The sequence below is a fragment of the Asparagus officinalis genome, chromosome 2, assembly GCF_001876935.1.
Source record: "Asparagus officinalis chromosome 2, Aspof.V1, whole genome shotgun sequence".
In the NCBI taxonomy this organism is placed as follows: Eukaryota; Viridiplantae; Streptophyta; class Magnoliopsida; order Asparagales; family Asparagaceae; genus Asparagus; species Asparagus officinalis.
Genome location: NC_033795.1, coordinates 8,491,965 through 8,519,522, shown reverse-complemented (window position 1 = coordinate 8,519,522; position 27,558 = coordinate 8,491,965). Strand labels below are relative to the sequence as shown.

Sequence of the window (27,558 nt, the reverse complement as noted above, 5' to 3'; positions counted from 1 at the left end):
CCACTTATATCCCACAGGTTTTACACCTTTAGGTGTTTGGACTACTGGTCCAAAGACTTCGCGTTTTAAGAGTGAGTCCAGCTCTACTCCTATTGCCTCGTTCCACTTTGGCCAATCGTCTCTGCGTTTACATTCCGCTAGAGACCGTGGTTCGATGTCATCGTCGTATTCAGTGACGTGAACGGCAATATCGAACGCAAAGTCGTCGTCGACGACTGTGCTTTTTCTGTCCAGTACCTCCTCAGTACGTACAAAATTTAATGATGTTTCTCCTATTTGTTCCTCTTCAGGGGAATCTAGGAGGGGAGAGGAAGCTGGTCTGAGCTCAGTATCCTGTGTTGGGTTCATCTTTATTTCTCCAGGATTTTTTCTTTTACGAGGGACTTTGTCCTTCGAACCTGGTGGGCGTCCTCTTTTCAATTGAGGTACAGCCGTTTCTGCTGCCGGCGGATTGCATCCATCTTTGGGGATGTCAATCCTAGCTGGCGTGTTGACAGCAGGGACGTGTGATCTGACAATCTTCTGGTTATCAGTGAATTTATCCGGAAGTAAATGTACTGTATTCTGAAGATGAAGAATCTTCAGGATCTCATCTTCACATTGACTAGTACGCAGATCATAATGAGACAAAGTCTTGGTGTTCCAAGAAATGGTCTTAGAAGCGTCAGGCTTCCTGGACTGTGTGCCAAGTTTAGGAAATGAATCCTCAACAAATTCACAATCATCAAGACGTGCTTTAAATGCGTCACCCGTCTGGGGTTCAAGGTATCTTATTATAGAGGGCGAATCAAAACCTATATAGATACCCAAACGACACTGTGGACCCATTTTGGTCCTTTGTGGAGGAGCAATGGGGACGTAAACTGCACAACCAAATACTCTCAAATGTGAGATATTCGGAGGTGCACCATAAGCAAGCTGCATTGGTGACAAAATATGGCCACCAGAGGGCCGTATTCTGATAAGCGATGCGGCATTGTGATTGCATCAACAATGGACGAGCAATCCATTGCAATCTCTTAATTAGAGATTCTGCTAACCCGTTCTGGGTGTGAACATGTGCTACAGGATGTTCAACTTCGATGCCAGTTGCTAGGCAATAGTCTTGAAAGACTTGTGAAGTGAATTCTCCCACATTATCAAGACGTAATTTCTTGATGTGATTATCGGGGAAATGAGCCCGCAACTTAATAATTTGTGCCAATAGCTTTGAAAAAGCTAAGTTGCGGGTGGACAAAAGGCACACGTAAGACCACTTGGTTGATGCATCTATAAGTACCATAAAGTACCTAAATGGTCCACTTGCGGGGTGAATAGGCCCACAAATATCGCCATGTATTCTCTCCAAGAAGCTAGGAGACTCTAATCCCACTTTCAGAAGGGAAGGTCTCGTGATCAGTTTACCTTGAAAACAAGATAGACATGAGTAATCACTCTTCTGAAGAATCTTCAGGTTCTTCAGGTTGTGTCCACTTGATTGGCTCATGATGCGGTGCATCATTGCTGATCCTGGGTGACCCAGTCTGTTATGCCAAAGTTTAAATTTCGGCAAAGGCTAGGCAATAGTCTTGAAAGACTTGTGAAGTGAATTCTCCCGCATTATCAAGACGTAATTTCTTGATTTGATTATCGGGGAAATGAGCCCGCAACTTAATAATTTGTGCCAATAGCTTTGAAAAAGCTAAGTTGCGGGTGGACAAAAGGCACACGTAAGACCACTTGGTTGATGCATCTATAAGTACCATAAAGTACCTAAATGGTCCACTTGCGGGGTGAATAGGCCCACAAATATCGCCATGTATTCTCTCCAAGAAGCTAGGAGACTCTAATCCCACTTTCAGAAGGGAAGGTCTCGTGATCAGTTTACCTTGAAAACAAGATAGACATGAGTAATCACTCTTCTGAAGAATCTTCAGGTTCTTCAGGTTGTGTCCACTTGATTGGCTCATGATGCGGTGCATCATTGCTGATCCTGGGTGACCCAGTCTGTTATGCCAAAGTTTAAATTTCGTCGAAGAATGGCACTTCTGGTGCACAATCATGTTAGCTTCTACTGGTTGAATATATGTATGATAGAGACCCGACGGGAGTCCCTTGAATCGTTCTAAGATAGTTTTTGAACCATCTTTTTGACGAGTTACATACAAATACTCATCCTCATTTATTTCATTGGTTTCTAAGTGATATCCGTTTAAACGAATATCCTTGAAACTTATGAGGTTTCTATTAGATTTCGGAGAGAATAATGCATCTTTTATTATTAGTCTCGTTTTATTTGGGAGCAATATCATTGCTTCACCAAATCCTTCTATTATATTAGATAGTCCTGAAATCGTAATTACAGGATCGTCATAATCATATAAGCTATTGAAATAGCTTCTTTCGCGAAGGATTGTGTGCGTCGAGGCACTGTCCACAAGGCACTCACACTTCATCTATAACATGAATGCAATATTTTAATCTAAAGAAAATAACTATCTTTATTGAAAAGTAAATTGCATTACATGGAAAGTAAAGAACTAAAGATGAAAGTACTATGAGAATTTAAATGCATATAAAGATAACATGGATCTAGTCGAGAAGATCATCCATTTCGAAGTCATCAGCAGTGAACTGAGTAGACGGCTGCTTTTCCACCAGATTTGTTTCAACAGGAGACTTCTGGCTCGCTAGATACAGATCTTGGAGGTGTCGCGGAGTGCGACAGTTTCTGGACCAATGTCCAGTCATGCCACATCTGTGGCATTTGTCCTCCCAAGTGTTCTTGGGAATGGACGACAGCTCAGTGGTCTTCTTCTTCCACTTCTTCTTTCCCTCACTATTGCTGCTCTGGGGCGGGTTGTTTTTCTGGGGTGGACATCTGGCCTGCCACTTAGGGGCTTTCCCCTTGTTGAATTTACCCTTATGCTTTTTCTTCTGCTTCTGGGAAGAAAACATGTGAGCTTCGGGTAGAGGAGCTGAGCCTGCAGGGCGTAGGTTATGAGTGGCCAAAAGCAATTCTCTGTTTTGCTCCGCCATCAGAAGGGTGGAGTGCAATTCAGAATATTTTTTGAACTTTCGTTCGCGGTACTGTTGCATGAGGATTGCATCCTTCTCGTGGATGGATGTGTAAGTCTTCTCCAACATGCGTTCCTCCGAAACTTCTTCACCACACAACTTCAGGCGTGAGGTGATATTATGAAGTGCTGAGTTATACTCAGCTACGGACTTAAAGTCCTGAAGTCGGAGGTTTTCCCACTCATAACGTGCACGTGGGAGGATTACATCTTTCTGATGTTTGTATCGGTCCTCAAGTGCAGTCCACAATTCCTTTGGGTCCTCTACAGTCAGGTATTCGGCCTTCAGGGTCCGATCAATATGTCTCCTGATGTAGATAATGGCTTTCGCCTTATCTATATCAGAGACGATCACTGTAGTAGCAACCTCAGCATTATTTACAGCATTACCCGTACCAGTGGCCGGAGCCGGTGGAGCAGGAGTTGAAATTGTGGCTAATAAGCCCTGGGCACGTAAGTGGAACTTCAGGTCCACATGCCAACTCAAATAATTCTTGCTAGCAGCGTCTAGGACTTCGAAATCAACGCTCGCTATTTTAGCCATTTTATCTATGCATGTGAAAAAACATGAATTAATAATAAGGAATTAAAAATTCATGCAATAAACATGTTGCATGGATCAGCCCGTCACCAAAAAAATAAAAAGTGTCCAAAGTCCGATTATACAGTCCAAAGATAACAAAAATCATAAAATTAAAATACAATTTGGAAAACCCTTGGGGGTCCCTGTATTTTGCAAAAATGCCTTCGTCTTCAATGGAATACACCGGTCTTTGACTTTTTACAATTATATCCTCACTACAATTTCTCTCTCAGAAGTAAAAGAAAATGCAAGGAATTTAAATTTGGTGACAAACAGGCTGATCCAAAAACCACAACATTATTTATTTAAACATCCACGCAATTTAATAATAATATATGCAACAGGCATAACAAATTTGGACAGTAAACCCTTGCTTTCTTTGAATTTTTTTTTTTTTAGACTTCTTGTTGTTTCTATGCGATACTGCCTACTTAATACTTTTAATATCATGTCAACATGAGCACATAAACATTTCTGTTTTTTATTTTATTTTTTTATTTTTTATTTTTTTTTGAATAGCAATTAACTAATAGTATTAATTACTAGTTATGCCAATAAATAATGAAAGCACTTAGATTAGATGAACAACAATAAAATTGCTTAATAAACTGAAAAATTCCCGAGTGAACAGTAACCCTCGGTGAACAGTAACAAATTTTTTTTTAAATTTTCCAGTTGTCATATATTATTCTACGGATTATAGTAATTACCTCTAGATCAAAGATCTAGAACGATCGATACTAAAGATCCGTAGAACGCTGCCTCCTTGCGATGATCCGTCGAACGCTCCCGCTGCAACGAACCAGATCTCAATGCGCAAAAGAGGAAGGAAATATATATTTTTTTATGGCTCAGGGATTCAAGAACACTTCGTGCTGATAACATGTTTGAAACCATTACCTAGGCCAAAGGCCTATGATGTATATTTATAGATAGTCAATGTGAATAGGTTGAGTACCCAAGAGTCACCCCCACTTAATGGGGTGTTACACCATCATAATGGGGTGTGAATGGAGGGATAATGAGGGGGAGGCCAAAGGCCTCCCTCATCTCATAATAGAAAAGTTTATTTAAATAAAGACCACAGACTGATCTTAAATGTTACATTTGGTTGGTACACATTAGAGTTTACTTCCTTAATTAAAATTGCAACACTTGTCCAATTTCTAAGGCATTGATATGCCTCCTAATTTACAACTAAAACCGCGTTAGGCCTGTCATTATCAAATTTTATAATTAAAAAAAAAACTGTTGCAGGAAACTCCTGCTGCTGACATTTGGTAGATCTAAATTATGCTGAGGGGAAAATGACAATGACTTGCGAATGAGATACCATGATCAAAGTTTCAGACGCCAATGCACAAAAAAATTGAGAAGGGAACAAACATGAGATATTTCTCTAAAATCAAAATTAATTCTACATGATAAAAAAAACAGAGGAATTAACTGTTAGTTTCGAGAAGTGTAGACCCAAACCTAGATCAAAATCGACAAAACTGGAAAACTCAACCTCGGTCGACCAACATGCATGGATCGGTCGACCGAATCGATTGCAGGAAACTGAGCAGGAAAATCCGCTCCGATCAATCGACCGAAGCAGTGACACCGGTCGACCGATGTGAAGTCAAAAACATTATAGGAGTTTCAGGACGGTCGACCGATGGACTTTGCCCCGGTCGACCGAAAACGTGCACGAGAACCCTGTAGAAAACAAAGTTTTGGACGGTCGACCAAAGCAATACTATCAGTCGACCGATGGCGATCAACCGGTCGACCGATGCAATACTATCGGTCGATCGATATCGGGTCTGATGGTTTCTTGGTTCGGGTTGGATTCTGTTTTTGGGCTGAGTATATATATGTTTCCTAAAACGTTTTTTAGGGTTATGTGAGGACGTCTTTGAGATGGTTTTAACGACACTTTGAGATCAGAGATCTTAGAGAGTGTGTGGCCTATTGCGAGCATTGTAATCTTCTTTAATTAATCAAAGAATTTCTTGTGTGGCTCCCGATGACGTAGGCACGTTTGCCAAACCTCGTTAAATCTGATGTTTTCTTCTTTTGTTCTTTATTCCCTACAAGTTTTCTTTTATTTGCTGTGATTTCTTATTTGCCTACTTTTAACACAAGATCAAAAAAGACACGGGTTATCGTTTGTGTGTTCCAACTTCCAACCCCAACATTAACCGAGTTCAAATGACCGCAACAAAATCAAGCCTCTCAAGAAAGAATTTAGTTTTCATTCTTCACGTACGAGATCGCGAGGAATTTCGTCGTTCTTCTATAAATACCAGATCACCGAAAATTTCTTCACTATGAGGAAAAGGGAAGTAGAAAATACCGTATAATTTAGCCATGACATGAGTTGGGAGACTACATCAAATCCTTCAACAACAAAACAAAGGACCCAAATTCTAAAACTAAAGGCATAGGATGAGAATAAAGGTAACTAACTAATACACGGTATCATTTACCAATCACTTACATCATTAGTTATCCGATCCGAAACAAGACGATCCCTTGCACACAAAAAAAAAAGAAAAAAAAAGGAAATTGAGTTTGTACAACCGAATATATATATATATATATATATTAATTATATAAACTTAAATTTATCCTTTTCGGGTCTGAACTATACTTAATATTTTCAAGAAAGCGCGGCAAAGCCTCCCCCTCTCATCATCTGCTTGAACTCCTTGAAATTGACCCTCCCGTCCCCGTCGGCGTCCACCCTCTTGATCATCCTCCGGCAGTCCTCCACCGTCCTTCCCTGCTTCAGCCCCAGCGACCCGAGCACCGACCGGAGCTCCTCCACCGTGATGAACCCGTCCCCGTTCTGGTCGAAGACGTTGAAGGCCTCCCTCATGTCCTCCTCCTCGTCCCTCTCGTCCATTATCGTCTGGTACAGCGCCCCGAACTCCTCCATGTCGACGCACCCGTCGCGGTTGACGTCGATCTTGGCGACCATCGCCTCCAGGTCCTCGTCGGGGATGTAGATGCCGAGGTTGTCGAGGGAGGAGGACAGCTCCTGCTTCGTTATGCGCCCGTCGCCGTTGCGGTCGAACATCTGGAAGACCCTCTTCAGCTCCGCCGGGTCCATTTTTTTTCCCCTTGTTTTTTCTCGATCTCTCTCTCTCTTTTGCTCTTTTTTTCTTTTTCTTTTTTTCTTTTTTCTAATTTGGGGAGTTGAGGTTGGGAGAGATTTGTGGCGGTTTTAACGGTGGGTTTTTTTTTCTTTTTTTGGGTTATTTTAGGGTTGATTTTTGGCTGAGGACGGGGAGTTGGGGGGATTTAAAGAGGTGAAGGGTACGCGTTTTTTGATGATGAGGAGGGGCTAAAGGTTGTTAATAAAGCGCGTTCGCAACTCACGCACCATGGTCCCTTTTATTTTATTATTATTATTTTTTTTTTATTTAAAAGATGTCTTTGTGTTGGTTTGTATTAATTAGTTGTCGTTTCGAGACGCTGTAACAACCGTGATGTCATTGAATCCCGTAGAAAAATTATAAGAGAACTGAATTGTGTCAATGCGACGCACATTTATATTACTATGGCTCTAGTTTAGCCTTTTTGACATAAAATTCAGATCATAACGAATGATTTATAAGTGTGGCATGTTAGCAACGTACCAGTCAACATTCCGGACAACTATTTCACAAACATGCTAGCCAACATTGTGGGGCGACGCGCTGACCCATGCTTACTCTTAAAGTTTTTGGCTGAAAAAGATGGCTAAGAAAAATTAAGGGAATTCTAAAAGAAATGTAAGATTGACGTACAAATTAGTTTAGAAGGTGACTAAGGAAAATTCTTCTCTGGTTTTTTTTCGGAACTAATTTGTATTTTTTGAGATTAACATATGAAAATTTTGAACTAACGAAAATACAAATATTGTGGTGGGAAAATGCACTGCCTAAATTATCACTATGGAGTATATAGACTTTGTTTTTTCTTTCCCCTTTTATGTACTTTCACTTTTTTTTATGGCTGAAGACGCGGATCTGGGGGGTGACGTCGAGGAGCGGCAACACAGCTGGAAATAAAGATACGGCAGAGTACGACCGGTGGCTGCACCCGACCAATGACATTGAGCCAGGAGTGTGGGGTATCCTGTGGGTCCCGTCGGGTTCAAACTTTTGGTTTCAAGATTTGCCGTTCGGCGCGGAGACACGGAGGACAAGACATAATCAAGTAAGCTCACTCACGAAGAGATGCCCCGACTTTGCTGCGGGGGTGGGCGTGGGCCCACCTGGTTCAGGCCCATCATCCGGTCCGTCGGGTTCAAGGCGGCCGCGTCTGTCTCAGGCATGTTAGAATCAGAGTGGATTGGATCTATTTTTCTGATCTTGAGTTTGGAATTAGACAATGCCCGACTCACTAGCTGCTTACGGGCGGGCTGGGTCGGGCCCGGCTCACGGGTTTTTTAATTTTTTTTTTATTTTTAGTTTTTAAATTATATTAACTTTGTATTAGTATCCATTAGATTATATTTAAATTAAATTTTCTAGTTTACTCTTTATTTAAAATGATATATATACACACATTGTCCAAAGATAAACATTACACAGAAAAACATCACAAATAAAAAGATATACATGGTTCAGACTTCAAAGATATATATAGTGTAACTAGGTTAGTTGCACATATCTTTAAAAATACATGTTTGACCATCGATATTATAGATAAATATCATTCATTGTAATCTACATGTCACCAAACGAGTATGGATAAAAAATCATGTGGTTGGAAAGTTCTATCCATAATTTAAGCAACTCAAAATTAGGGTTGTAACTAGAAAACCGATAACCGAAAAAATAACCACACCAAAGCCGAACCATAACCGAAAAAACCGAGGAAAGAAAAAAACGGCACCAAACCGAAAAAAAATAACCGAAAACCGAAAGGTTTGGTATGGTTTTGGTTTCGAATGTCTGAAAACCGAAACCGAACCGAAAAACCAAAGAGTTATTTTATTCCCATTTTGGTCTGAATGGGATTTACATTTTACTGACCCGGCTCAGCTTACGGGAAACCAAAACCGAAGCAAACAAGGGAAATGGATCAATTGGAAACTAAAATCTTATGTGGCAAGATAGTCAGGTCTCAGAAACCACATTTCTCATGTTTTTTTTCTTTTTCTTTTTTTTTTTGCTTGCTAAATACTAACCAAACACACCCTTAGAACAATGGAAAATAGAGATGTCATTGGTACATGTGCAAGTTGTTGGAAACAATAGCATTCTACCAAAGAACCTCACGTATGAAGAGAACTACCCTCTGCTGTATGGAAAAAAGTGTTATGATTCTTTAGCAAGACGCATGTACACTCCAATGTCTTCTGAAAATCTTGTTCTTCTAATTCTATGGGGAAAAAACCTGGATTCATAATTTTACAACTACAAACAAGTGGTCGGGTAATTGATCTTGTTCTTCTGATCTATTATCTTTCTGCTATTCTAGTTTTTCATCACTTTTTTCGGAAACGGTTATGTAATATGAGACATTTTTACTTTCTACTTTTCTAGACTTGTTTTCTTTATAGAATAACCGGAAAAAAACCCGATATAAACCAGAGAAAAACCGAACCGAACTAAACCGAACACAATTGGTTTTTTAAAAAAAATAGTGAAAAACCAAACCGAACCAAACCGAAAAAATAGATCGGTTTGGTGTTCGGTGTCACCTATTAACCGCACCATTCAAACCGATTAACAGCCCTACTCAAAATAATGGGCATTTTAGATTGTTACAAACCATTCATTTCAATGTCATTAGATGTACAAACTAGAAAATCTTACCTATGTGATTTTTGGTCTTCGTAAAGTTTTGAACAAATAGATCACAATAAAAGATGTTGATCGTTAATATTTACACTCAAATATGTATTTTTACAAGTGGGTATAACTAAGTTAGTTACACTGTAGGTGTATTAAAACTCTACTCATATATAAATATAAGAAAAATGGATATGCTTGGTACCAAACATAAGTTTTTGTGCTTGATAGTGAGGTGACATATTCTCCTTCACTCATTAAAATCGGGGCTCACATTCACATTAGTTGGGGAATGGCTGAAAATTAGAATGAGTGGATAGGAATAGGACACCTCAAACCAAACACAAAATTTGTGTTTGCTCCAAGCATACTCCTATCAACTTAAGTTGATATCCACCAAAGTTTGTAGCCACACATTTATTAATATAAAACACTTTTTTTATAAAATACAATGATGCCTAAGCAATATGAGAGGTTAAAAACTTTGGTAGCAAAATCAAGGTTTTGAGCTTAATAAATAATACCAATTGACCACATGGTAGCAAAATCAAGGTTTTGAGCTTAATAAATAATACCAATCAGTCATATTAACCACCCAATTCCTCAAATTATTTTTAAATATTTGAATCTTGAAATCACCTTTCACAAGATTCGTCCTCTCCATCACATAACTATTACCACCTCGGTTGTATGTGAAGAATCACGGTTTGTACGTGAAGAATCACGGGACTCAATATGTGAACTTTAAACAACAAAATAAGCACATTTATCACTGTAATTCACGTAATATAATAAATTATCACTGATATAATAAAATATACAAATCTTTCATGTATGGTCAATAAAATACACCACTCTAATAATTTTATCAAATTATATTGTGTGCTTGTTTGCAGTTTGAGAAACAAGGCATCCCCCCATAGAATATTAAATTACAGGAGTCGGTAGTATAAAAGATATTTAAAGTATTGTTTATTTAATTTGTTTTCACAAATACTCCAACCGACACATACTTTGAGCGGAACTGTAGCATGCCTATAGTTAAATGTCGATGAAATAAAATGTTGCAAGTGCAATAACCAAACATGTATTTTTTTTCAATTGCATTGTAAATTGAGAAAGACTTAACTATTACCTTCAGTTATCTTCGTTTGAATAATTTGATACGGTGTCCCAAAGTGATAAACATTTTCTACATGTTCATATGTTTTTCTTAATACATCAAGATGTTCAATTATCAACAAAACCCCCAACTACATTTCGTATTGCAAATGATGAGAATCAATCACAATGCCGTCAACATATAAATTAACAATAAATCATGAACAGGCTTGAAAAAAATCTACTTTGATTGTTAAGAAGTATTTTTCTTTTTGAGAACATAATCTAGGAAATTAGAATTCGTTCATCATAAATTTTAGATTAAGTTCACAACAAAAAGTACTGATCCTTATATTTTTATCCAATGTAAGATGTAATCCAATAGTTCCCTCCGAAGGATCAAAGCGTCCTCACCCTCGGCCGAGTAAAGTTGGAAACCATGATCTCGCAAACGAAGAAATTGCCTCAAAACATCAAGCTTTGATTTGGGACAGAGTGCGTTTGCTTCGAATTTCTTTATTTAAAAAATTTCAGATCAAAATACAAATTTTAGAAAATAAAAAATAAAAAACTGTACCAATTATAAAGGGCCTGGAAAATCATTACGGAGATCCGATCAGATCCAGGCGAGTGAAACTGGTTCCGGTTTTTGTTATCGCAAGTTTTTGAATGAATTTGACTGGATCGGATTGAATTCGAGATCCAAACAAGAAGCTGAACTTGCTTAGTATTGAGTGAAGAAAAAAAGGGAGAAAATAAGACAATAATTGATTATTAGAATTTCGAATTGACAAAAATATAAAACAAAGGCTGAAGATAAAAATTTACGACTTCGGCAGGCAGAGATGAGAGTGGGAGAGAGGAAGAGCTAAGCATGGTATTTATAGGTGTAAGAATTAGGGTTGAAGCCTGTTTTTGCTGAAATTACAAAATCAACCTGGCCCAATAAGGTACTATTGGGCTGGATGTGGCACTGAAGTCCTAATTTCAACAAAAAAGCCTTTTTAGAGCTTCTCCAACCCAGACTGCATTTTGTAGTCCTCACTTTAGCATATTCCTTAGAATATGTCAAAATAGAGTTATGTAACTCCAACCACACTCATCTATTTCCAACTTTATTTTAATTTCTCTCAATTTAACAATTCTTTTACTTATTTTAAAAATATATAAAAATAATAATATATAAGGTAATCATATATTTAAATAAAACTAATTATATTTAATGAATTGATAAAAAGAAATAGATAATTGTCTTTAAATTATAATACATTTTCATTTTTAATTACTTGGTTCTTGGAATTTTATATTTCAATTAATATTATTTAATATTAGTCTCATTTTGAATATATAAAAATAATAAAAAATAAAAGTTATATAATATAAATAATATTATTAATAATAATTATCAAATGTTACTATTTCTGTTTAATTTTTAATTGGTTATTATCATTTTCTAATTACTTATTTTGCAATATTTGATATTTCGATGTTAGTCTCATTTGAAGGTATCGCACGAGACATTCTAATGAATCTATTTCAATTAAAAATATTTAATATTACTACTATAATTATATTATATATATATATATTTATATATATATATATATATATATATATATAATATATATATATAATATATATATATAATTATATATCTATATTATATATAAATATATAAGTATTTATATATATATATATATATATACAGATTTTAAGTAAGTAAAAAAGAATAATAGAACACAATTGAAATAATGAAATGTTGTTAAGGAGATTGAGGGTTAATATTGTCATTTTTAGGGGAATAGTGAAATGGAGGGGGCTGCATATTTGGAGCAAAAACTCCAAATATGCAGCCGGATGGGACTTTTTGCAGCCGAGCTCCAAATTTTGGAGCTCGGTTGGATGCCAACCTGGCTGCATTTTGGAGAAATGCAGCCCGATTGGAGCTGCTCATTTTGGAGCTCGGTTGGATGCCAACCGGGCTGCATTTTGGAGAAATGCAGCCCGATTGGAGCTGCTCTTATGTAGTCAAACATGTTTTTGCAAATCATCCATATCTTTAGGGGCTGTGTAGTTCAAATTCTAAAATTATAGGATCGGAATCTGTTGTGGTACTTCCAGTCATCAAATTATGATCTCTTGTCAACAACCGACAAAAATCTACTATTACGTCTAATTCAATTGCCTCGACACTTGCAACAATCAGGGTCCCGATCTAGCCGACTCGCCTAGTAAACATCTCGCTGGGTTGACTCGAAATGCAGTATTTGTCGGTTCTCTAATCTAGGACGACTCACCACAAGCGTACTCGACTAGTTATTGCGCCGGCATCTCACAAGAGCAAACTCGAAAGACGGTACCTCTCGACACCCCTCGATACAAGCCAAAAGACGACTGCGACCTTGCTAACTTGATCGTCGGAGGAACAACAGGGGAATCAGCCCTGCCCTCTTACGAGTTGCTACACGTACAAAGAAGAACAACTAAACTTCAAAACAGATATTCGAAGAAGTTAGCGGGCTCTAATCAACCCAGTTCTTAAAAGTTTATCTGTGTGATTGTGTAACATCAACATAATCTCATCAAGAATTCTAAATCCACTTGTTTTTAAGATACTTTGGAATACCTAATCTCATGTTTGGTTCAACTAGATTATAGGAAAGCAAATTTTAGAAATTATAAATTATTATTTGATTCAAACTCTAAAATATAAGAAAATACAAAATGTATTGATATCTAATGCGAAAACTTGTTAAATCCTCTCCATGTAGGAGTTGGTAAATCCCAAAAGTTTCTATTTTTTTATATTTTATGAATACCTAATGCCAAAAAAAATCTTGAAATAATCACTCTATATGAAATCCTATAAATGAAAGTGAGTCATTTTTGCTCGACGAATTTCAAATCCACCTCAAATGCTAAAAATTTTGTTGAACCAAACAACCCCTTAGAAAGTGAGTCATTTTTGCTCGACGAATTTCAAATTCACCTCAAATGCTAAAAATTTTGTTGAACCAAACAACCCCTTAGGTAAATTATATTAAACCCCTGACAACTTTCAAATTTTATTTGGCTAAATGGCACTTTAATATTACGTTGTTTCACCAAATTTATATTTTAATATTCTAAATTGTAAAAAATAGTATATAAATATTTTAAGTTGTCAAATCGCTAAAATATGGTAAACACCGTTCAAAAACCCGTTATAACAAAAAAAAAAATCCTTCAGAGTAATTAATAAAAAAATGTAGGGTAGGTATAGTAGTAAGTACGAGAATAAACGAAATCAATACAATTACAAAAAATCATGTGCTAATCATCATGAAAATATTTCAAATGTACAACTAGAGAATATATTAATGCGCTATTTTTTTACAACCTAGGATACAAAGTGCTAAGTTTTTTAACAACATGGGGTTTTAAAGTGTTGCTTTTTAAGATTTAGGATTTAGGATTAGGATATGTATTTAAGTATAAATGTGATGGAACAATAGGGTATTTAAGTGTCATTTATAGCCAACTACTTTACATATTATTTTTTTTATTCGTATTTATGGGAATTATCTGCAAAAATGCTAAACCAATTGGAAACTTTCTGCAATTCAAAAAGTTTATTTGCGGGTGTTTATTGTGATATTGACAGTATTATCAGGCGTTTTTTTTTACTTCAAACTGCTGGAATTTCTCGGGGGTTTACTGTAATTTACCCTTGGCAAAATCGAGGGAAGTCTGCATTTTTTCCTCTCTCCCCCTCTGCTGTTGCTCCTCCTCCGTTCGAGCTAGGGCTAGAGAGATGACGGTGGCAGCGGGCGTAGGGTACGCGCTGATATCGCTGGGGCCCGCACTCTCCATCTTCGTCTCCGTCGTCTCCACTAAACCCTTCCTTGTTCTCACTCTTCTCTCTGGGTTGGTTCTCTCTCCTTCAATTTCTTTTCCTTTTACTGTTTTTTGTAATTGTCCCCCCGTAAAATTACTGAATTATCTTTGTTACGTATAGGAAATTTAAGATCTTGTGATGTTCCTAAAACTTGAAGTAATTCGATCGATTCATTAGGGTTTTTTGTGCAGTTTGCCATTTGAGAAGGTTGATTATGCCTGAATCTTACACCCTGAGATGAGAGTGTTGATGCGTGAATCCACTTCAGGGTTTGGATCGGTTCGCATCGAGTGAAAGCCTCAGCTTTTTGGTGGATTATTTAGGGTTTATGCCTAAAATTAGGAATGGGATGCATATTTTTTTTCTTGGATCGAGATGGTTATGATGGTTCTTGGAATGGTGCATTCTATGTTGCCGTTTTGAGCTTGAATAAGCGAAATGAATCATGCAAGCGACTTAGCATGATGCATCTAAGGAAATGCTTGATACGGGTCTGAGTCGAAGCTCATCCATAGGCAACCGGCAATCCATTGTTAGGGAAGTAATAGGATATGTAGGAAAACAACTTAGCACTTTGGAGCACGAGGATTTGGTGGTCAAGACTCTAGATGCACGCGCAATGGATGGTAATGCCTCGTGCTCTCATAGCATGATGATGGTTAATACCTCAGAAAATCGTAAAACAAAGCTGAGTAAGGGAGCTCTTGATGGTCACGAGCTTACCCTTTTATCTTTTACTGAGTAATAGTCTAGTAGGACTTAGGACAATTTTTTTTCTGTGTTAGCTGTTAGACTAGAGGTTGGATCTTTTATGTTACTGTGTGCGGGTGTGATTTATATACATGTTAACATCACTGCTCGACATCCTCACAAGTGCAGATGTCAATGCATCATTTATAAGATTATTTTTAATAAGAATATTGTGCGAGTGCTGATTTTGGTTCATATACATAAGGTTTACTTTCCCCGAAATTTTGATATGCAATTTATATTTATCCGTTTGTAATATTGTACATGTGCTCGCAACATGTTTTATCTGGAGCAACTGACTGTCTTTGTTAGATTATAGGGTAAATATGCTTTTATTTTTGGAAATGCTGCATATTTATGTTTCTTTGACTATTTATTTATCTGCTGCTTGTCATAGTTCTGTACAACGGTATAAATTTATATGAAGCCAGAGATAGCAGTTTGTGGGTGTACTTGTAATCTTCTTGGATGTAATATTGATAATTAAGAAAATACAGAAACCAAACAATATAGGCAACTTCCAAACTTTGGGTTTATCAGTTTTGAGAAATGGGAATCCTTGTGCCTAATACTTTCGGTTAATTGTTGGATGCAGCACACTGTTTTGGCTCATTAGCCTTATCGTTCTTTCGGCGGCATGGAGAGCTTTTCTTCCTTTTCCATCTTCAGCATGGTGGCAATATGTGATTCTTATACTCACATCTGTTGCTTTCCAAGAAGGCATCCGACTTGTATTCTGGAAGCTATACAAGTAGGTTGAGATGTTAAAATTTTGATGCATATTTATCCAGCAAGTGTATACTTCCCTTTCTTTCTTCAGCATGAGGTTGGCTAAGGAGTTGGGATTATGTTTTATCTCAGCATGCCTTAATATTTGCCCCCAATGAATTTTTCTAGGAGGTTGGAAGATATGTTGGATGCTTTTGCCGACAGAGTGTCTAAACCTCGCCTTTATTGGACGGATAAAATGCAAATTGCTCTTGGTAAGTATCTAATATGTCTCACGTCTGCTTATTAACTTTTACATCTCAATAAAGTTTATCGAACCTACATCTGTCCTGATGTAACATAATTTAGTAGGCTAAACCCTCCTCATACTACCAGTCTGTATTCTTGAAAATGCCATATGTAAGAGATTCATTTACGTAGAATAGTTCTAGTCAGCCGCATTTTGATAGTAGAACTTTATAAATAATTTCCCCATGCATGATGCATATTTATGATGGTAGACTATATCCTTAAGCTAAGCGAATGTTCTAGGAGAGTGCGCTCACAGCTGGACGTAGTTTATAATTTTGAATCTCAAGTCAACAACAGTGAGCTTCATGAAGGTCATGACCAGTTTATATTCCAAAACCGGAGTGATTATTCAAGATGGTTTGTGTATGTGCTATGGAGGCTAATGAGTGTGCCAGTTAGGAGAAGCAATATGATCGCAAATGATTGAACCCACAGGGATTAAAGGGACGGTTACATGAACAGGGATGTATGTGATTACCAAAAATACATGATAAACTTAAGTAAGTGGCACTTAATGTAGTTGATTGGAAGAAGAGGATTCACATATTGACTGAAAAGCTTGGATAACGCTTTATTATTGTTCTATAAGTATGTGTTGTGTTCTCATATGTGTAAGATAGTAAAGCATAATGTAGCACTATGTGGTGTTTTACTATTTGATAAGAACAAACTTCAAGGAAACTAGTGAGCTGCAATTTTCATCTTTATCTTTATTTCACATAATGCATAGAAATCAAAATACATGTGTTTTAATTATTTATATGGCATCCATCATGTGATCCTCTTATGTCAACCGTCCTTTCATTTTTCAACTGTTGGGTGAATGGGTTGGGAGTGTTGAACTCTCTCTCTATATGTTTAATTGCATGTGGATTAAATTGAGCAGGGTGGATGACCAATTTGAATAGCCCATCATGTGGTTTGGTTTGCAGGAATCATAGACAGTTTTCCTAGTTAATAGTATAGCACTATGCAGTCTATGCTATATGTTTGTATTTATTCTCTAAACTTTGAAGTAGATGGTGTTTATATTTTATTGCCATATTGAATGGTCACATTTCAATAGCACTAGAAAGAAACATTAGGAAGTATGTGTACCCCACCACTAAGAATCTCATTATCTCCAACTGGATAATCGGAGACAACATTTATGTTTTCCCGTATATTCTTTTTTTCTTCTGACTTGAAAGATCTTAAGGCAAAGAATAGTCTTGCAATCTGAATGTTCTGTTCTTGTCTTTGGTATTTTTATGACTTTTTCATCTGAATATTGCAGAAGTTGAACTTGTCTCTTTACTAAGGCCACTTTGAATGATATGCAGCTGGTGGTTTAGGTCATGGCGTGGCTCATGCTGTCTTTTTCTGTCTGAGCCTTCTTACTCCTGCATTTGGTCCAGCAACATATTATGTTAATAGGTGTTCACACATACCATTATTTCTTGTTTCTGGTGAGGCATTGCTCTTCATATGCCGTGTTAAGTTTTTCATTACTTTTCATTTTGAGTCTTTTTGGTGCGTAATAAGCCATTTTTCTTAGTCTTGAAGCAAGATATATTTTATTTGAAAATTGCTCTTTTTGGATATCAATCATAAATCTGGATTTCAGCATGCCTTCACCTGCATAACTTGACTACTAATTATAATATGCACGAGATCTATTCTTTTCCACATTAATCGTCATTCTCACTTCAAACTGCACTGATATCATTTTCACCAAGGTGAAAAATGATTAGTTAGGATAATTTATAGATTCTTATTGAATTAAGTCATACTGGCACCATTTATAGGTTTATACCAAATCTTAAACACAATGTAAGTGGAAGTATATAAAGTTTGCAATGTATATGTTTTGATGTTTGTAGAATGACGAGGAAACTAAATTTCACATTGATCGCTATGAATATCTTCACCATATGTTGTCAGCTAAGAAGCGCGAATAAGGCATGCCAACATGGACACATCATACCAATGCAGTAAAATTGAGAATACTACACATGAAGTGATAAGACTTATTGTCAAAATTTTGGAGGGATAACTGATGAGGGAGGAACGATAGACTAATTGTCAACTAGCCGGAAGGATAACTGGGTGAGGGAGGAAGGTTGTTGGCCTTTTCTGAAGGAGGAAAAGACTAATTGCCATTTCTTGCAAGATTTTTGTTAAATACCAAAATTGGAGAGTATATATAATTGACATTTGTATATCTTGATGGTGGTTAAAAATTGATTAATGGACTATTTTCAATCTATGCTGGTACTTGTGTAATTATGACGTCTGTAACATGTTTGTTATGAGTTCTTTTTTGGCCTGACTAGTTTTCTTTTATGCTGCAGCTATTATTTCTCTGGGATTTGTGATGATTCATACTTTCTCCATGGTCATCGCATTTAATGGATATGCTGAAGGGAGAAAAGCTGACCAATTTATTATTCCTGTCATTCACACGATATCTGCTATAACAGTGAGTTGCTGACCTTTTCAAGTAACATATTCTGAATAACCATGTTTTGGTTGTATGGTTAAAATTAGAGTTTGCCAATAATATTCACACTATTGAGCTCTTTAATTTATTATGTGCCTGTATCCAAATAGCTATCTTTTTTTATGTTAATAGAAGATTATAATCTAGGTTACCTTGACACCTCCTCTAGACTCCTATATTCATGTCTGACATGTGTCAGACTCCAACACTCCTTGGACATTCTTTGGACACCCCTTGAATATGCATACATTTATTCAGATTGTGCTCGATATATAATAGATGTTTTGTTCTAAAACACTCGTCATACGCTTCTTCGACTTCTTCGACGTATATCTTACACTTTCAGATCCACTTCCGGCAACGACATGTTTCAAGTCATTTCAAGCCTTACCTAGGTCAGAAGTATGATCTTAAAAAGATGGCAGGTACATCTAGTTAAACAACCAGTGTCTTCCCAATGTAATTTATTTACTAAATGGTAACATAAAAATGTTATAGAACTTTTAGTTTTCATAACATGCAAATTAAAAAAAACAATATTGATCTCTTGTAATTTCAATAACATGTATAGCCGTCTCCCCGTATCCTAACTTTTACAAATTTGTCATGTCTTGTATCCGCATCTGCACCCCCACTCGTGTAACATAGATTTTAATTAATGGCAGGAGGAGAGCTAGAAGTATGCCCGAGACAAATTGGTTGCAAGCAATTAAAAACAACATGTTAGTGTTAGCCCTTAAAAGAACTGAACATAAGACTAAGGTTCTTGTAGCTGATCCCAAAATTTGGATCAAGGCTTTTTGGTTGTTGTAGAGCATATATAAAAAAGAGAATTTTAAAAAGTTCTGAAGGAAGGTATCATGACCATGTTCATGCTTACAGTTTTGCCTTTGTTTATCGAAATATATTATATATATCCTTGAGTCTTTCTTTTGGAAAAAAAATAAAGCACCAGCTTACGTGATTTACATTTTCTATTTCCTTTTTTATCGGCTATCTTGTTTTTTCTTATTGCAGACACTGATTAATCTTGCACCTGGAGGTTGTGTTGTTGGAGTTCCTCTCCTTTGCATCGTAATGGCAGTGACTCTGCAATATTGCTGGAAGATAGTTTGGCGAAGATTAACAGAAAACCGAAATAGAGAGATCGTTAGCTAATATAAACTTATTTTCTAGCTAATTTTTGGCTGGATTGTGCTTAAAATATTTCTGCCCGAAGAAGCAGCTTTTTAATTGTTTTTTTTTTTTGCTGTTGTAAAACCACAGATAACTGGAGGAAATTTGATTCATTTTGCTGAACGAGCCAACTTGTAGAAGGTAACTGGGGAGCTATATAATCCATCTTTCTCTTGCTATAATTGTGATGTGATGTAGTAATCCTTTATTGTCAGAAAAGAGGTTGTTTGATATTTTCTCTTGGCTTCAATTGGACATTAATCTTGTTCGAGATACCAGATGAAAAATGGGAAGTGCCCAGTTGTTCGTGATTCGATGGGGGGACAAGTGACACAAACTTGTGAGATACTAACTAGGTTTAATGACACTTAAATACTCTGTAGTTTCACCATCTTTACACCTAAATACCCTATGTTATAAATTATATCACTTTAATTCTCCAAGTTGTCCATGGTTAGAATATTGTAAATGCTATTAAAAAAAAACTTGTTATGACAAAAGTACATTTCCATAGAAATGAATGTGAAATTTAATAAAAAGAAGAGGGTGTAGATATAGCGATAATTATGACAATAAATGGGGTCAACACATTTACAAAAATGTCATATGCTAATTATATGGCACGCGGTACTAACGTGCTATTTTAGTACCGCTATTTTTTTATGACTTAGGGTACTAAATTGCTACTTTCACAACTTAGGATATTTAAGTATAAATATAGTGAAACAATATGGTATTTAACAGTGTGTTTGAGAGATGAGTTAGGGAAGGGAATGAAGGGGAAAAGTTACCCTTCCTTCCCTTCCTCTTCATTACACCCCAATTTGGAGTGTAAGATTTTGGCTCAAATTTCCCCTTCATTCCCCTCCTCTACCCTCCGAAATGGAACTCCCAAACAAGGTTAAAATTAGATTTCTCTTTCGCCATAAGTGTCATTTAGCCTATTAATTAAACTGTTAGATATTTTGTTAACAAAAGACAATTTTGCCTTCATGAATTATAATAAATATTGTAATTAAAACATGCAATTAAAATATGTGTAACGGATATATAATTATGGGGAACGTTACAAAATTTATGACGAACGTTACAGAATTAATTACGGGTTTTGTAACGTCTTTTCCAACCCTATATATATATCCATATGTTGAGCTCAAAATAATAAGAAAAAAATATATAACAAGTTTATCTTGTTTTTCTTCTCTCCCCTACATATTATTTTCATCTACATCTTAGTTTTATTTTATGGGCAACTTCCTTCATCTGAGCTGAAGCTCTGCACTCTCGCCCGAGTGTAGAGGTCGGCCGTTTCCGGGGGTTTTTACCGCTAGGGGGAGGGAACTATCTGCGCCAGGGCGATAGGCGGGTTCTCAATCTTCTAGGGCAGTGAATACACGACTGCTCCCGTCAGGCCCAGTTTTAATTGTTTATTTTTTCGGATTTATCTGCATGCTATAATCTTAATTATTTGATAAATTCCACATAACTGAATGAACTCTTTGTTTTACATCAATATTTGACAAAATAAAACAGAAGGGGGGGGGGGGGGGATGCAATAAAGTGTCGTACAAAATGACGTGTTTCTGGACCGACGAGCCTCATTCCACCTTCAGCTTGATAAATCTCTGCACCAACACATAATTGCAAACAACCACCTAGTCATTTGGCCTACATTTTACCTCCAAAGCTTCAGAAGCCACAAAGACAATAGAATCATCAGATATTAGCCTGAGTTCGATTGCAGAGCACTTGAGATTGCTCCACAGTTTCTTAAGATCAGAGAAGGTGTATTCATTCCTTCAAGCTGATAAAAGAGAACTATTTTGCGAATGCTCGAAATCTATGACGTGTAGCTAATTCAGTTGTCCATAGTAGCATTTTACATCTTACTGACCATTTTTGAATGCTAAATATCCATGAATTTGTAGCTCAACCAGCTATTCATCAAGGAAGTAGTAGCATTCTGCACTTCGTTTGTAGCTCGGTCGCTGTGTATTGAAGGACTTAGCGTGATGTTCTTTTCGATCGCTAATTAAGGCCCAATCTTCTGGGGCGAAGTTTGGTAGTTGTCATATGATTTCATTGCCACGAGAAGAGGATATCACACCTGTCACGCCCCGGTTGGCGTGTGCAAGTTGTGGGACGTTTGGCTCAATCCACTGTCAAAATTGACTAACCGATGCTACATTTAAGTCTAGGGCTTACCCTATTTGAGACACCAACTTTTTCATAAATTTGGGGCTACACATGGGGCGTTACAACACTCATTTTCTCCTATGAAATCATAAAGCTCCTTGGAGGCTAGTCTCTCAGATGCACATCCATGATCATCTGTGGCGATCGCGCTCAGAGGTTATCCGAAACTAACGTGACGTTTCTTGCGGTGCAATTCGCATCGTTTTATGAGATCATCATCTTGAAGGGTGATCCTTTTAGAGTGCACTCCTCTTCAGACTCGACACTGAGCCCCTCGTGGCCATCAAATTCATTCAATCCAACCATTTTCTCAATTGAAACTTCTTTTGAAACATGGAGGTTGGTGGAGTCAGGCTCCGGTAAAGGAACATCTTGCAACTGTTTATTGCATGTGTGTATCTGGCTCTTAACATCAGACAGAGGAGCCCTTTCTGTTATCTCGATGCTGCATGGACACTTATTTATAGAAGTCTGATGTGATTTGCTCAATCCTGAAGGTGACCATTCACTAATGTTCTGAGTGTTTTCGTCGATTGAGGTTTCAACATTGTGCTTTCCAGCAGGTGCCTTTGCTCGTGGACCGAAAGCAAGCCTTCTCCTACATTTTTTCTCATCGATACTCTTTCCAGAATCACGGGGATCATTCTTCAACCTCGCTGGCTTCAAACTTTTAACGCCCTTGCGAGGTGATGTGCGCAGAAAGTTCTTTTCAAATTCAGGAAGCCAATAGGATTTTTCATCGAACGGCCAGAAGAGAGGCTCATCAGAGTCGCACATTTCTGATGAACTCCCAATCTCCTCTGTCTGCACAAAAGAAGTTATCAGGCTAGAAGATCCATACCGATACTTTTGTCTTGCACTGAAAATTGATGGGCTGGGGAAATCAGAGTCAGAAACATCAGAACCTCGCCCCGTTTCATGTACAAAATCGGAATCCTCAGCATCAAGATCCAGTGAAGATACCCATATTCCCATTCTATCAAAATCGCGAACAAACAAGGGTGTCTCCTCTAGAGTGCTAAGAGATGTAGATGAGGTTTCAAACGGAGACGAGTCGTCGCAGGATGATCTATTATTGGATGAATCACCATTCTCAGAACATACAGAAGAACTTGTAACTACAGCGCTCGGTGGATTATGCAGCCATACGGCAACTTCCTCCTCTGAGTCTCCCCCATCAGAAACCTGTAACAGTCTATCAAGAACAAAGCTTGCTTCGTCTGCAGGACTTATTATGTGCCCGTCGAAAGAAACATCACTTCCAGATAATGATAGGATTGATGAGAAGTGCTCGCGGGGATTGAGGTTCCAGCAAACATCCCGCGAATCAGGAGACTTGCAAATGGAGGCTAACATGAAATTACTACCATCTGACAACTTTTGAATGAAGTTTGACTGCTCCTTGGTATTATCAAATTTCTCTACTTCTGATTCTGGAAAAACTGCAGCACCTTTCCTTCTGTGATTGGAAGAATCATCATGATTACTGCTCTTTACAGCTGATCGAGCTCGAGGCGGAGGAGCTCTCTTTGCCTGTTGATCAGATTCATTGCAGCCATTGAAGCCCATTCAGCTGTAGTTATTGAGGCGAATGATCTATCTGGCAATGTATGTATGAGGCAACAAATTTATAATGGAGTGCTTGATGGGTCTCTTAGCCTGCAAAGGGAAGAGACTGCTGAAAATTCTAATGTAAAAAATGCAAAAAAATAAAATAAATAAAAAACATTGAAGAACAAGGGCTACGTGCCATCTCCACCAATTGATGATTTGGAATATAAACATATAAAAATTGAACTTCTGCTATTTGATAAATCCATAGGATTAATTCATTACTAAGCTAAAATTAGGATGCTTGGAGATTGGACCCCATATCCATCACTAAGCTAAACAGTAAACAAAATTGAATCTTGTAAATAAAGTTGTAACTAATTGAATTAGTTTTCTGTAAAATTTACGTAAAAAGCAGTATACAAGTCAATTTTTTTTTATTTATACACTAATTGTCTAAACGTTTACATATTTGAATATTGTCAACTCTAAACATTCTGTTCTAGTAATCTTAAAAAATTAAAAAAAAAATTGTTGAGAGGTCCCTATAAGCAAGTGAAGTTGGACTAAGTCATTAATTATAATTCCTCCTTCGTTCAAACAACGGTGAAAACCACGTCAATTCTTTTGTCCAAGGCACTACTAAGTAATAACAAATCGAGCAATAATGAAGCTCCTTTAAAAGAGAAAGTCTTGATCGAGTCATTGCAAGACTTGACTCGTTCTACGGATACAAGTCTGCTCGGTACTCTCTTCATTAAGCAAAATTTGAAAGCAGCCAACATAAAAGTGTAATTTATGATTTCTTTAGGGGGGGAAAAAAGAAAAATATGCTGTTTGGAAAGAGGTTTTTTAAGGGGGGAAGGGCTGGAAAGCCTGCCAAAACCCTGCCAAAAGTGCAACTTTTGGCAGGCTTTCCACCAAAATCGCCTCTTTTAGAGGCGATTTTGGTGGAAAGCCTGTCAAAAGGCTTTCCCCCTACCCAAATCGCAAACAAACAACCCTTTAAGGGTCCGTTTGTTTTAATTTTTTTGAAGAGGAAAGCCTGCCAAAACTGTCAGTTTTGGCAGGTTTTCTTACAAAAACATCTTCTTTAGAGTTTTGGCAGCTTTCACACAACTTTCCTCTTCAAAATAATCAAAACAAACGGGCACTAAATCAAAATAGGACAAATTTTTAAAATCAACCGTTTGTTAACTTTAATAGGCAAAATCGACCTTGTCAAAAAAATATAAGCAAAATCCCTCCAGCCCTTCTACCTCGGCGCCGCCCCCTCGATGCCCTCGCCTCCCTCTCCAACCCCATCGGCTCCCTCCCCGACAAGCTTCTCGTCATCCTCTCCCGCCTCCATGCCGTCTCTCGCGACGACCCCGACATCCTCACCTCTCCCAACGAGGCCTCCATCTCTCTTCTCCTTCGTACACCGGCTTCTCCCCTTCCATGGTAGACCGCTTCTTCAAGGTCTTCCTCTTCCAAGTAACATCTCTCCGACAGAGACCTCATCACCACCTCCCGTCTCTTCAGTAAGTCGCTGATCCATGAAGGGGTTTTATTCAGAGAGAGTATCATTTACTTTGGTGTACGAAAACATGAATTAGACATACAAGAGCAGCTAAGAAAACAATCGAAGCCAATCCAGTGATTGTAGCCTTCGATAGAGAACTTTCAGGTCTTGGTACTCGATCACTACTCAAACATTTGCCCAAGTTGATCGGCTTTAACTATGACACCTCAAGTAACATCTCTTCTACTGATGTTCTTGATCTCAAGTAACATCCCTTCATGGTTGGCTATGACACCTCAAGTAACATCTCTTCTACTGATGTTCTTGATCTCAAGTAACATCCCTTCATGGTTGGGGATGGCAGCGATACCGCCAGTTGGCACTTGATGATGAAGTTGTAGAGACGGGCAGTGGGAGTAGATGAGGACGAGGGAGGAGAGGGGGAGGCTTGTGGGAGGAGAGGGGGGTAGGTGAGTGAGGAGAGAGAGAGATGGGCAGGTGGTGAGGAATGAGATAGGGACTGCACGGGACTAGTAGTCCCGTGCGGTCGATTTTGCTTATATTTTTTTGACAAGGTCGATTTTGCCTATTAAAGTTAACAAACGGTTGATTTTAAAAATTTGTCCATCAAAATATGCAATACAATGAACCAACACTAGATATTGCCAAATGCAGGAAAGATAGCTCCAATCACGCTATTTCATGGGCTTTAAAGTTTTCCTATTTTCTATGAACACTCAAAAATAAAAAATAAAAAATCAAAGCTTGCTTTAGGAAATAAAGTAAAAATATCCAAATAAGAAAAGAAAAATTAGTAATTGCCTCTGTACCTTCTAAAAAAATTTTTGAAGGGGGAAAAAATCGTGATCAGGTTTTCAACAACAATTTATGGTAGAATAGAAGCTCGACATCAAGATGCAAATTTTCTAGAATTCTCGGACAAAACTCAAGATTTCTGCAGTTTATTGAATCAAACAAGAAAAGCAACGACTCCTCTAGAGATCAAATTGAATACTGAATAATTAAATAAACGCCAAATGTACAAAAAAAAAAAAATTGAATCTTTGAAAGATTTAAAGGAAACCTGAAGATTTTTCTCCAAGGGACAGCAAGCAAGGGAAAACTTGGACGTATATGGTGTTCAGGTTTTGTTTCATTTTTAGCCATTTATATATACTTGCAGTAAAAGGAATCACTTTCCCGCGCGTTGTCACAGTTACAATTGGTAGTTTAGTACTTACCAATCTGGAGCTCTTGAACAACCGAACCGAACCGCCTATAATTCAAAACCGAACCGAACTGTTGCAAGTCGGTTCGGTGCGGTTCGGTTCGGTTCTAACTTCATCAAACTTCTTATCAAACAATAAACTGTGTTAAAGAAAAAAATATCAATAAAGTAGGAGATTATGAAGCATTAAACACTGATATAATGATATTGTTTTCAACCCATAATGATCCAGAAAATGAGTTTAGAGTTTGAGTCTTTGACTTTTTGGGGACGGGTCGGGTAGGGTTTGAGATCAGAATGGATAGTATTGCACTATATTCGGTCGGTTCGGGTCGGTTCGGGTTGAAAAGTTTTCAAACCGACCCGAACCGTCCTACTCATAAAACCGATTTTTTCGGATCGGTTCGGGTCGGTTCGGTCGGTTTTTTCGGTTTGGACCGAACCATGCTCAGCCCTAGTGTTTGGTAATTAAGGTGATTTTTTGTTGTGTTTTTGTAGAAAAACATCATGCCATGATGTTTCTTTTTCAAAAAGTGTTTTGAAAACACCATTTATAGTTATTATTATATAGCGGCGGGTGGGGGCGGTGGTGCGGATCGCGGGCGGCCGCGGCGGGAGTGGTGGCAGGCCGACAGGCTGCTGTGGCAAGGAGGCTGAGCGGCCGATGGCGGTGGAGCGGGGCGGGCGGCTGCGGCGACTGCCGGAGTGGTGGGCATGGCCGTCTGGAAGTGGCGGCGCTGGCTTAGATGAAAAAACGAAATTTCAAAATACCTTTTTGGTGTTTTTAGAAAATTGTTTAATTTTTGGATTTGTGTTTTGTGATTGTTTTAGAAAAGTGCTAAATTTTTGGATTTTGTAAAAGGTCAAGTCACAAAACGCCCCGGTTGCCAAATATATTTCTTGTTTTTTTTTTAAAAACAGAAACGACAAAAAACGTCACGGTTGCCAAACACCCCCTTAGTTTCCATGAATTTTGTTAAGGATTTTTAGTTTCTGCATTGAAAAATAGGGCCCACAAGTTAAAAATCTTAGAAACCTTGGGAATTAATCAAATATATTATTTGCCTGATGGAAGAAACTTGCAATGGTACAAGAACAATTGAGATCCTTGAAAATGCATTCTGTTTGTTTTAGCTTTATACTTTTGAGTGATAAAAAAAGTATAAAAGAATTCCCCAGCATCTAAATTAAGTAAAAGAATTCTCTTACAGGAATTCACTGGGAAATTTTTCAAAGCACATAAGACTTCAGTTCATGTGT

The 27,558-nt window shown here is 37.6% G+C and overlaps 4 protein-coding genes across 4 annotated transcripts; 1 reads left to right on the top strand and 3 right to left on the bottom strand.

Annotated features, from left to right (window-relative positions):
- LOC109830785 lies at positions 2,572–3,600 on the bottom strand. Its single transcript, XM_020398152.1, has one exon. The coding sequence runs from the start codon at positions 3,598–3,600 to the stop codon at positions 2,572–2,574; it is 1,029 nt and encodes a 342-aa protein (XP_020253741.1).
- LOC109830140 (calmodulin-like protein 3) lies at positions 5,971–8,103 on the bottom strand. Its single transcript, XM_020397307.1, has one exon. It carries the CDS (start codon positions 6,737–6,739, stop codon positions 6,287–6,289), a length of 453 nt encoding a protein of 150 aa, XP_020252896.1. The 5' UTR covers positions 6,740–8,103; the 3' UTR covers positions 5,971–6,286.
- On the top strand, positions 14,223–20,001 carry LOC109830139 (gamma-secretase subunit APH1-like). The gene is made up of 6 exons (XM_020397306.1): positions 14,223–14,420; positions 15,737–15,892; positions 16,039–16,124; positions 17,484–17,609; positions 18,495–18,622; positions 19,661–20,001. The coding sequence occupies exons 1-6, from the start codon at positions 14,308–14,310 to the stop codon at positions 19,799–19,801; spliced, it is 750 nt and encodes a 249-aa protein (XP_020252895.1). The 5' UTR covers positions 14,223–14,307; the 3' UTR covers positions 19,802–20,001.
- Positions 22,076–23,713, bottom strand: LOC109829389. Its single transcript, XM_020396513.1, has one exon. The coding sequence runs from the start codon at positions 23,582–23,584 to the stop codon at positions 22,220–22,222; it is 1,365 nt and encodes a 454-aa protein (XP_020252102.1). The 5' UTR covers positions 23,585–23,713; the 3' UTR covers positions 22,076–22,219.